Here is a 12,335-nt window from a genome sequence, read left to right on the forward strand (position 1 = left end):
CAAAGCCAGTAAAACCAGTAGGTTTATAGCTTTGAAGACCCATGGCTTAATAGCCTCCATAAAGTACATGTCTGCCAAAATGATAAAAAATCATAAATAACCCTGCAATGCCCCCCTCTGTATGATACTTAAGGGGGATATAGTTATACTTTTAGACACCAGCCAGATCAGTGGTCAGTAATCTAGACAAACAGCTGTCAACTATGGGAGGGAAAGAAAGGACATACAGTATTAGGGAATGGAGGAAAGTTTGCTAAATGAATGCATTTTCAAAAAAAATCACAATCCCTATAAGTTTAACTATATTAGTTCAATTTGGAAAAACCTTTTAACTATTTCTTAAAGTGAATGTAGCAGCACCAGTCCCTATTCTGACCTTTATGGCACTGCAATGCTGATCAGAGCAATACTATTCATACGTATTTCTAAATACCTCTGAGAGTCCTTTCATGGTGCTTTGTGACTCTTACACAGAACAACCAAGTGATTTGAGAAGGCAAGGACTTATGTAATCTGCAGAGCCAGCCATGAGGAGGCAAGCGCAGTAGGCAGCAGTAGCGGTGCACCGGCGCACCAAACTGCTGATCACCATGTTATCATCTATGTATACATACTGAAATTTTAGTATGGAGACTTTTAATGTACATTACCTTTTACCTGTTCTCTCAGCAATCTGCATATAGACATTCTTACTGCCAATGCCCTGTGCAGTAGGAATATATACAGTATATATGTTCCAGCTGTACAGGGGGTTTAATTTGTGCAGGGCTGCTTCAATGTGAGTATTCCCCCCCCCCCCCCCCATATTACTGTCCCTTAAACCAGGTGCAGAGCTGGCATCAGCACAGGGCATACCCGGGCAAGTGCCAGGGCCCACAGCGCCTCTAAGGGCCCAGAGAGGGAGTGGGACACAGTGTTTTAATGTTCAGTCCGCTCACTGTAGTGCAGGGTGAGGGGCCTGAACATCAGAAGACACAAGAGACGGAGGAGGACCTGCACAGAGAGAGAAAAGGATATAGGACCTGATCACATGACCTGAAGGCCTCAACCTTACAGTGTGAAGAGCAGCCCGACAGGGAGGAAGAGGGAGAGTACTGAGCTGTAAGTGCTGTGTGTCAGTGTCTGAGTGTGTCACTGTCAGTCAGTCCGTGTCTGTGTCAGTTTGTCAGTGTCAGTCGGTCAGCCAGTGTCAGTCAGTGTCTGTTTCAATAATGTGTGTTTGTGTTTGTTTGTGGTGTCTCAAGTGATTGTGCATAGTGTGTGGATGATGGGTGCATAGTGAATGGATGAGGAGCCCACTAAGGCTCTACTGCCCGAGGGCCCGCAAAAACCTGGAACCGACCCTGGCCAGGTGTGATGTCAGGCCGCAGCAATCCACAGCTGCCTGTCATTAACTCCTTAAACGCCATGTTCTATAGCAATCGTGATTTAATGAAGTCAGTGATCGGGACCCCAGCAGCATGGCTCACTTTCCCTGACAAGCTGAGGAGAAATACTTACCTCCGTCCTGTCGCATCAGCATTCATTTCATAGAGTAAAAAAAAATAAAAATATGTAAAATAATTTTAAAAATAAACATATGAACCAGGAGACAGGTATATTTATATATTTATCTCCTTATTAGCTATTTGCTCATGTCTTTTGCTCCGAACATGATATAAAGATGATAGATTCTTTTTAATAAATGAATATTAAGTGTTATGAAATAGGCAGACTTACCATGGTAATTCCAAGTACAGCAACTATTTTTTGACGTCAGGAAAGTTTTCATAGTCTTGCGCTAGTTTCAATATAATGCTGAATTCTCTATATTATTATAGATAATTATTAGAAGGTTCTGCCTTTAGACTTACTCACATCCACAGGCTGAATGTACAGTGTGTACTGGTGCAAGCCTTTCCCAGAGGTCGGAGAGTGACAGGTCTTCATTATAGAAGAGTGAGATGTCATTCACATGACGCTGGCTTTCCATTGTGTACGTCTCCGCGTAATGTCATAAATGTCTAAATTTCTGACAATGAAGCGCTGTATAAAAGCAATGGCATTTCCCAATGACATTAGGACCAACTAATTAATTAATGTCGTCAACAAAGTGACTGGATGAGTAAGAGAAGATAAGCAGATGGCAGAGTTCTGAGTCAGTCTAGTCGCAGAATCAACTTTCTCACTCGGTTTACACAGTGCTAGAGGGTCTGAACTAATTGTTGATTAAAATGAAAGAAAAACTCTCGGAGGAAACAAAAAACCTTCTTCCTTGGCCTGTTTTCTTCATATTCTCAATCCAGATCTCGGACAAAGCCATTTTCGTTTTCTGTGTCTTTCCCCTCCTTCCTTAGGAAAATTAAAAGGGACAAAAAGAGACCATAGTACTGAGAGTAGTTTTTACATAGCGTTATATAGTTATAATAAAGTTGTAAAAAAGGCAAGAGTCCATCAAGTTCATTCTATAACCCTACTGTGTTGATCCAGAAGAAGCAAACACCCTATTGCCCCATGAAAGCGCGAAAAATTCCTTCCTGACTCCAATATGGCAATCAGAGTAATCCCTGGATCACTGTCCTATCACATGAAATCTAGTGCCCATAACTTGTAGTATAATATCGAGAAAAGCATCCAGGCTCCCTTGAACTTATTTAGTGAGTCAGCCATGACAACATCCAGTGGCAGAGAGTTCTATAGTCTTATTGCTCTTACAGTAAAGAATATAGAGAGTTCCATAGTCTGACTGCTCTTACAGTAAAGAATATAGAGAGTTCCATAGTTTGACTGCTCTTACAGTAAAGAATATAGAGAGTTCCATAGTCTCATGGTGAAGTACATGGACAAGGTTGTAAAGTCAGAATTGTGGAGTTAAAGTCTCTCAGAAATCGATAGCCGCAATCAGATGTGCAATTTCTCTTGTGGTTCAAAGGTTATCAACACATAGGGGTACATTTACTAACATGCGCCCCTGGCGTACATCAAGGAAACAGAGCAGATTCACCCCTTCTCCATGGCGTCTGCCTGCCATACCCCGCTTGCCTGATGACCGTGGCGGGGAAGGGGGTGCAGCGAGGCGAGGAGGAGGTATGACCTCCTCCTACGCCTGATTTATTGAGGTTTCAGGGCATAAACCAGGCAAAAATATACACAGAGTACAGGGTCATCCAGCTTTGCTAGGAGCTGTGTCCCTCTTAGTAAAGACAGCTGGTGAAAAGGGTTGTAGTGCTTAATTTAAGACTGATGTACAAGTTTGCCAGTCTTGATAAATGTCCCCCAGAAAATTTCTATGCAGGTTCACTCTCTGAACTCTGTGTTCATCACTATGGACAGCACATCAAATAGTTGTGTATCACAGGGAACAGTTTTGTTGATAACTATTTAACAACAAGAGATATTGCAAATCTGTTGGCGGCAATCGATTTCTGAGGCAATTCTGGTCTTCTTTCAGATGCTATATGACCACCTTCCCATTATAATATAATATGTCGGCTTTCAAGATGAAGGCCATGTCAGGCCATAGCCTAAAGACCCATTAGTTTTAAATATTTTAGTTTCATTCTTTGGGTTACCAAGTTGGAATTGATCTGGTACAACAGAGTTGGTCCATTATGTGATAGAAGAATTCTAACAACATCTTGTACAGTAGATCCATTCTATCTATCCAGCAAGTCCTTATAATTTACATTGTAATTATAATACCACACTACGGCATGTTGAAACAACTACTACGAAGGAACCGGCTTTTGCCGAAGGAATGAATAAAAAATGTGGTATCACAAAGCCGTAATTATGATTTCGGAGTCTTATACTGTACAGCGCATATGTCTAGCTTGGGGATGACCTGTTTTCCTTGGAGCGTATTGAAAATCTACACATGATTCGGAATTCTTTTTCTCCGAATGGCACCCTTCCTTTGCATAATTTATTGCATTTCAAGTGTGCATTCTGCAGCAGCCGACGCATGCTAAACAGGGGGATGCAATCAGTTTTTTTTTTCTTCCCTCCTTTTGAAGATGGCTGAAATCACGCTCCGTGCAAAGAAAACTTCTCGAGCAATGATAATTGGAGCTCGGTTTTCCATTGAAAGCATTTTAATTACTAGAGATGTCATGGTTACTCAACTGAAAATGAATTTCTCACAAGATGATCTCTTCAATCAGCGGCTCGCAGTCCCCATTCAATGAGTCTATACCAGTCTCCGCGTCTCTTGTCTTTTTGGATTTTTTTTTTTTTTTTGCAGCGATCTATTGATTAATTTAATTGCCGCTATGTAATAATACTGTCCGGATGTTTTCTGTTCTGGGTACAGTATCAGAAAACGTAACCACATCACTGAGCCAAACCATCTCCACTCTCGCTATTCTCGCTTATGGTTGAATTATTAGCACAGAAATAGCAGTTGTCTTGAATGACTATGGTAATGTTTGTTCCTGATTAAGAGAATGGTAACAATGAGCAATCAACTAAAGCTGCAGAATATGACAAGAAAGAATATTATTAAACTGGAATGCATATCAATTCCCAGACAAAACAAGTTCTTTCCCAAAGAGTGCTGGTTATTACATATAGTACCTGCCATTAGCTGCCACTCAAATTTTAGAAGCCAATATGACTGTTTTAATTGTTTAGACATATACTGACCTGGATTGTCTGTCTTAATTGTTTAGACATATACTGACCTGGATTATGGTCTACAAAAATGTTCCCCATAGTCTTTTGCACCTTGTGAACTTTTTTTTTTGTTTTTTAGGGATAAAAGAAAAGGATGAGGGTGGTATGAAAAAAATAAAAAAGTTATACTCACCTCCCCCAGTCCCCTTGTAAACTGCTATTCTGATGGCTCCCAGTCCACTCTTGTCGCTGCTGCTTCCTGGTTTCAGTGGCAACCAAGACCTGCCCGCTCAGCCAATCACTAACTTGGGCAGGACACCACTGCAGCCAGTGATTGGAGCAATGCAGGGATGACGCATCACAGGAACCAGGAGGAAGTGATGATGAGCAGGGACTATAAGCCACTGACAACCCCTTAATGCCTATTGCATTAAAGCTGAGCCAACTTAACCCCTAGACGATCCTGGACATATAGTTACGTTATGGAGGTCTGTCACCAGACGACCATGGACGGAACTGTACGTCATGGGTCTCTAAGGGGCTATGAAGAGCGCTCTGGAGTGGAGCGTGCTTCATAGCAGGTGGGAGCCAGCTACAGTCAGCAGCCGGGCCCTCACCGTTAATAACAGGTTGCACTGATCGCCCTGCAGCCTGTCATTAACCCCTGAAACGCCACGATCAAGACGCGATCATGACATTTAAGTGGAAGTGACAGGAGCAGCCCTGCCACTTACCAATCGGGACCCCCGCAGTGTGACTGTGGGGGTCCTGATCGCTTTCACGGATCGCCGGAAGTCTCTTACCTTCCTCTGCGCGATCTGATCGGGACTCTTAAGCATTCTCAATGAGCAGAGCACCTATTACACTGATCAATACTATGCCTTTGGCATAGCAGTGATCAGTGTATGCAATCTAATGATTGCACGTAGCGTGCGTAATTGTCTGATCTATTGAAATATAACAATCGTCATCCCGTATTGGTTATGGCCTCAACTACTCACCTAAGGAAGTGCATCTTAATAATCTGGTTGCAGCTGAAATCATTTTGCAGATCCCTTTCGCTCAGTGCCCTGAATAAATTTTAACAACCTGTTTACAGCTTTCCTGGTAAAGAAGTTTTTCCGCCACTAAAGACAAAGCATTTTTTTTCCTCCAGAGGGAAGGGTATTCCCCTTTATCTTTGAGGGCCTGACTATAGACATGCAAGAGAATGATGGTTGACCTCAGAGAGGTCATCCAAAACACCACAGAGACACCATCACAGGTTTCTCAGCGTCAGTAAATCTAGGAACATTGCCCCCTGACTATATGGGCATGGGCATGACTTTGACTATGGGAGTAGAACATAAATAATGGAGGAAAGAAGATGGGAAGTTTTGTCTATCGGTAACCAAAGATAGCTCGGAATCGCTTCAAAAATGGCCGACTATGGTTATAATTTATGATCTGTACTTACAGTGGGAATAGCAGATTGAGCGCAATAACTTTGCATACTAAAACGGCAAGAACATCTATTGCAATATGGAATGATATGACATGTAACATACAATAACACTGCACTGTGTTACCTAAGCACCCATATGTTTTGGCTGGTGAATGTTATACCCCCTATAGTGATGTTTGTACATAATATTTGGCTGCTGTTGGCAGAGTATTTCTCTGTGGCTTTGACTATTCTATACACTCAATCATAGATTACACATTGCTTTTTTATTATTTTCAGAACCACTCAGCAGATCTGGCTAAATATACAGGAGGACATGTATGGAAGTGTCATCCATGTGAATAAACCACGTTGCTAGGTTACAAGCTGTCGGATTTCCTCACGCCTAATTTATCATCGTTTGTCTCATCGTTTTTTTTCCTTTAGTTTTTGCACATTTGTTCCTGTGATGGGATATAACAGGTCAGGGCAGACGTTGTTTTCACGTGTGCGATGCATTAACATATATGCTTTTATCATATATTACATTGTGGAATGGTTTCCCTATGAATAAATGAGAATGGGCAGGTGCAGTGGGTAAAGGCCTAGTTTATCCCTGGGAACCTAAGGCCTAATGCACACTATGCCGCCATATGAATAGATCCTGGACTGCATATAGGCCCCAACAACATAAAATGTATTTCTTGTCCCACCCTCCACCACAAATCACTCTAAAACAAATAGCTATCTTTTGCTGGGGGGTGAACAGCCAAAGGTTTTATTAGTAAAAATGTAAAGCCAGACTCTGGAGTTATGACCATGACGGGCACGTAGTGTAGAAACCTGGAGAGGGGTTGTATGCGTTATGCCACTTGCCGCACAAGTTCACCTTACAAACCCCTCGCCTGCTTTGCAGGTATTACTCCGGCAGCTGTGACTTGGTAGATAACAGAAAAACACATACAGAGCATAACAATCTGAACAAAAGGGAAGGGGAGTGGAAAAGCGACTGCACCACTGGGTCTGTGAAGAATGGGAGGCTGATGGGAGATTCTGGGCTATAAAAGGCCTGGGAGTGGCTACTGTAGGAAGACTTGGGCCTGGACTGCCACCCCAGGACTGTGTGGTGCCATAACACCCAGAAAGTGAAGGAGGTTAACCCCTTCACTTCCTTAGCCCCATTTCTTTGGCAAAAATAAACTTGGGGCTGGCTCATTTCACAAGCTTTGCAAATTTTGGGTCAAATTTGTTAATATTTGTGAAATGAATCTTAACAAATTTCATGAAAAAGCCAAACTATAGTAGTTACAATACTGGGACTGTTACAGAAGGGTGAATTTGTTAAAGCATGTTATTGTCAAAAAGTGTCAAAAATCGGAAAATCACAATTTAAAAAAAGTCAATCAGCCAGTCATCCGATTTCCACCATTCCTCTCCTCTCTGTCCCTATATCTCTCTGTTAGTCTCTCCCTGCTCTGCTGTAACTGCCTGCTGCCATCCTGCTCTCTAATCCACACCCTGCCGACTGGCCGCCTCCGTTACCGAACTTCCTTATATAGAGGGGGAGGAGCTGATATCACAGAGGGGCCTGCAGTTGATTGGACAGATGCTAGGGATTACGGTTAATCCCTTTCTCCCACCCAGTGAAGCTCCAGACAGCATGTGCAGGTGCCACTTTGTTTTTTGCAAATTTTATAACAAATTAGTGGGAACTCGTTTTGCAGAACGAAGCGAATTGAGGGCCCAATTTGCTGCAAATTTTGATTCGCTTTGCTCATCCGTAGTTATAAACTAAGAAGGGGTGCCACATGCCATCGGTGAGCACCCTGCCGAAACCACTAAGGGCCCTCCAGACAGTGGTTCATTGACTGGAATATGGTTTAACATCAGAACATATAGGCACTCCACGTGCCGCTCTGTGATGTCACCACAAGCAATATATTGCTTTACCACCCATCCCTGAACCTGGGGTTAGACTATTCATAAAAATAGGCCTTATAATAGCTAATAATCATCCAATCACAGGTTTTTATGTTGTACTATATTAAGTTATACATTAGTTTATAAAGAGCTACATTATACACATGTAGCAGATATGATTGCAGTCATTTCTACGGAGAATGCTTTTTTTCTGATTTTTAAATAGAAGTAATTGATTTGAAAACAATAGTTTTTCTCTGGAGTATCCCTTTAAGTCCTGTGTTAAATCACAATTAATGCAATGGACATATAAGCTGCAGAACTGAATACCGAGCAATAATCAGCAGGTACCCGACTTAAGAGCATCATCCATTTATGTATTTATAGACACAATAAATTTCATTGTAAAGGTATTAAATGTTTTAAGACCTTTGTGATTGTTTTGGCCGGTTCACATGAGATATTTGCTCGCTTTGTTGTATTTTCTTTGCTTGCGTCTATGAAAGGTGATGATATTTTTATTCAACATCATAAAATGTTGCCATTGTTGTGATTACTTTATAGCATTGTTAAGCTGCCCATATATACTAGATAGCTGTCAGCTGGATGCTCATTCAGCAGAAAGCTTTTTCTCTCACCCTGCGCATGCATGTGTGTTCAGTGGAATGAATGGGGTAAGCTGCTGCCAGACTCCTTGAGATCCAACTTTGCAATCTCTCTCTCCCCAGAGATCATTTGTAAAGAGGAGAGTCAGGCGGCCACCGTACACATCACATACTCGGTCAGTGCCAACAATAGTCTACTGTCTATAGATTGCCCATCTGTAGTGTGGCAGTATGATATTCAGCTGTTAAGTGACCAGTGATTCACACAGTACTGTATGCATCATTGCTCAATCACTACTAGTCTTCTACCTGGCATGGTGAAAGTACATGCACTGTGCATCACTGCTCAACCACTACTATTTTTGTTCCGGGCCTGGTGAAAATACATGTACTGTACAGTAATAGGCAGCGCACACAGTACTGTATGCACCACTGCTCAATCACTACTAGTACTAGTCTTGCATTCAGCCTGGTGAAAATACATGTATTGTACAGTGATCATCAATGCACATTGTACTGTATGCATCACTGCTCAATCGCTACTATTCCTGTACCCAGCCTTGTGAAAGTACATGAACTGTGCAGTGATCATCAATGCATACTGTATTCATTACTGCTCAATTACTTTTCTTGTACCTGGCCTGGTGAAAATAAATGAGCTGTACAGTGATCGACAGTGCACACAGTACTGTATGCATCACTGCTCAATCACTTCTATTCTTGCATCTGGCCTGGTGAAAGTACAAGTAGTGTACAGTAATCAGCAGTACACACAGTATTGTATGCACCACTGCCACTACATTTGCCAGGCTGGTAGCTCTGTAATACAATAGTGGCTGATGGTTTCCCACAGCAGATGTCAGCTAGGTTGAACTCCATCTAAAGCCCCTAATACATGGAACGATTATTGTTTAAAAATTTGCTAAAGCGATCGAAACGAACGATTATCTGTCCGTGTAATAACACCCAACTATCAAACGACGAATGAAAAGATAATTCATTTTTGTCTTTCAACATGTTGAAAAATTATCGTTGGTAGTCTGCAGATTGTTCGTATATTTGTTTGTGTAATAAGTTGTCCGCCGATAAAACATGTTGTGCAGGTCGTCCTGAGGAACGATTAACGACCATATATCGGTGTAAATAACGATTGTTCACAACAGTAATCTGTGAATGTAATAACCTCGGAAGCGTTCACTACAAAAACACTAGTTATGGCTAGCGAACGATTGTTATAGCAAATCTTTGGACAATAATCACTATGTGTAATAGGGCCTTTAAGGGCTAGTCCGGCACTGATAAAAAACAATCAATCACAAACATAGTTTTCCCACTTGCCATCCCTCCGGAGTCTGTCTCCGTTTGAATTTCCTTCTGTTTGCAGGTCCCTGAAGCTCCAGTTGGTGTCTTCTTTTTTTCTTTACTTCCTGGTTTGGGCTTTCCCATGATGCACTTTGTCTCCTGTCATGTCTAACTGACTCTGTAAAACTGTTAGATGGCTTACATCTTGTTCAGCCAATCAGAGCTGAGCAACTTGAGTCATCTGACAAAGAGAGGCTTGCTTAACAAGGCAGCCATTAGGTAAGAATGAGTTTACTTCACTTCCTGGTGGGGGGTTAAGGGGGGGGGGGTAGGGAAGGGAGCAGATAGGTGACTGAAGCATATTAATTACACAGTTATATAACTTTGTAATGTGTTTCAATTACTGGGAAAAAGCTTTTCGATGGAGTACCCCTTTAAGGCATAACGACTGTTGGTGTGCACATCGGACAAACTGTCTCTGGACTCTCACAGGAAAAGTTGCCCCTAAACACTCGTCTACTACGAGCTGATCCAATGCACACCCCTAGCTACACTGAGCACAACCCCTGTCTAGTCTACTTGTCCTTCTACTCCACATTCCTATGTTAAGGAGCCATTGCCACGTGTACAAAGACAATCCTATAAAGCGTGTTACAGAAGAATATAAACATTATTAAACATTAATATGGCATTGATCAATGGCAGTGTCCTGGTCTCATTCCCGTGCTTTCATGGAAATTGATTGACCAGAAAGATGACCATAAGGATCAGTGATCCCTACTGTAATATCCTAAAAGCAAGTCACTCCGTATTCATTTGAGAGGCCATGAATCAATGCACTGACTGCACTCCATGTGTAATTCATAAGGAAATAAAGAGCGAATGTGCCCAAGAAGGCGTATATACACACGCTATTATTACGGTATTCCTTGTGTACTTTAATGAGACGGAGCTGAATCAATATCCACTAATTTGCTGCATTCACAAAGACTCTATGTAAATGTGGAAGACTATGCTTTCAGAGTTTGATTGCTATGGAGAATGACTCATTATAATGCATTCTCGCAGAATACAGTACTTGCTTTTGTTATTATCATGCAAATTAAATGCGGAAGTACATGATGTAATCTCTGCCTTCTAATTATTTAGTTTTTTTTTTTTTTTTGCAGGTTTTACTGGGACCTAATAATGCTGATTATGATGGTGGGGAATCTTGTCATTATTCCAGTCGGGATAACCTTCTTTACAGAACAGACGACAACGCCGTGGATTATATTCAACGTCGCATCCGACACCGTTTTTTTATTTGACTTGTTCATGAATTTTAGAACTGGTATTGTCATTGAAGACAATTCCGAAATAATACTAGATCCCAAAGTCATAAAGATGAGCTATTTAAAGAGTTGGTTTGTTGTTGACTTCATCTCTTCTATTCCCGTGGATTATATCTTTCTCATTGTTGAGAAAGGCATGGATTCCGAGGTTTATAAGACTGCCCGAGCACTACGCATTGTGAGATTTACAAAAATTCTCAGTTTATTGCGCCTGCTACGACTTTCAAGATTAATTAGATACATTCATCAATGGGAAGAGGTAAGACCTGCCAAGGAAATGTTTCCTTATTATCTGTGTGCAAAGTTTTTTACTCTATCGGTTTTTTTTATATACTTTTCTTTAAGTTTTGATTTTGTAACGTTTATATTGTATTTTATATTATATTTATTTTTAATATTGTTTATATATTGTTTTTTTTTTAACCGCGGCTCGGTCCCCTGGCAGGGTCCTGTTCTATTACTGAGCACCAGCCCGGGAAGAAGCACAGGAACCAAGCCGCGGTTCAAAGAAAGGACCGCGGCATCAGCTTCCCAGCCCTGGCGCCGTTAAGCACTTAAAGGGAATGTACCTAATGATACATTTGCTTTAAAGTGAAAGTAAAACTTTTTATGTAAAATGTATCAAGCCAGTATGGTATGACTTAAAGGGAAAGGTTCAGCTTTTGCAAATGTTTTAGACTATTTTTACTTTTCAAAGAATTGTTTGGGTTTTATGTTTATATTATATTTCATGTTGCTTCATCCAGTGGGTGTTTTCTTTTCCTTTTGGCCATGAAAACCATAAACTCTCCCTCTCCTCTGCAGTGGCATCTTTGCCTCTTCATAGTTAAACAAGTGCTGTAAACAAGTGCTGATCTCCAGGATTGGTGTTTGTTTATGGAGCCTATTACATGGCAATGATCCTGAGCCCAGGCTTGCCCAAACGAATGCTAGATCATTTGTTCTGCCCTAAGCATTGATAAGCTATTGGCTACACATCCTCTATTCCATGGAGAGATGTAAAGTGAATAAACAATGATTTTTAAACAAGTCAAAATTGGCTGACCGCTGGGCAAGTACAAGGGGGGCGTTGCGGTATTAGCCTGATAGATAATCAACTTGTGTGAGGGTGGGTTCGTACTGACTTCAAAGTTTATGTTTATCATTAGAGATGAGCGT

At 41.4% G+C, this 12,335-nt stretch overlaps 1 protein-coding gene across 1 annotated transcript in view; it reads left to right on the forward strand.

The window, feature by feature from the left end:
• Positions 1–12,335, forward strand: part of HCN1 (hyperpolarization activated cyclic nucleotide gated potassium channel 1) — a 257,247-nt gene that overhangs the window by 51,590 nt on the left and 193,322 nt on the right. The window contains exon 2 of the mRNA XM_069964733.1: positions 11,013–11,436. Coding sequence (XP_069820834.1) covers positions 11,013–11,436 — 424 coding nt within the window. The remainder of the gene's footprint in view (positions 1–11,012; positions 11,437–12,335) is intronic.

Source organism: Dendropsophus ebraccatus, chromosome 3 (assembly GCF_027789765.1).
Source record: "Dendropsophus ebraccatus isolate aDenEbr1 chromosome 3, aDenEbr1.pat, whole genome shotgun sequence".
NCBI classification, from domain to species: domain Eukaryota; kingdom Metazoa; phylum Chordata; class Amphibia; order Anura; family Hylidae; genus Dendropsophus; species Dendropsophus ebraccatus.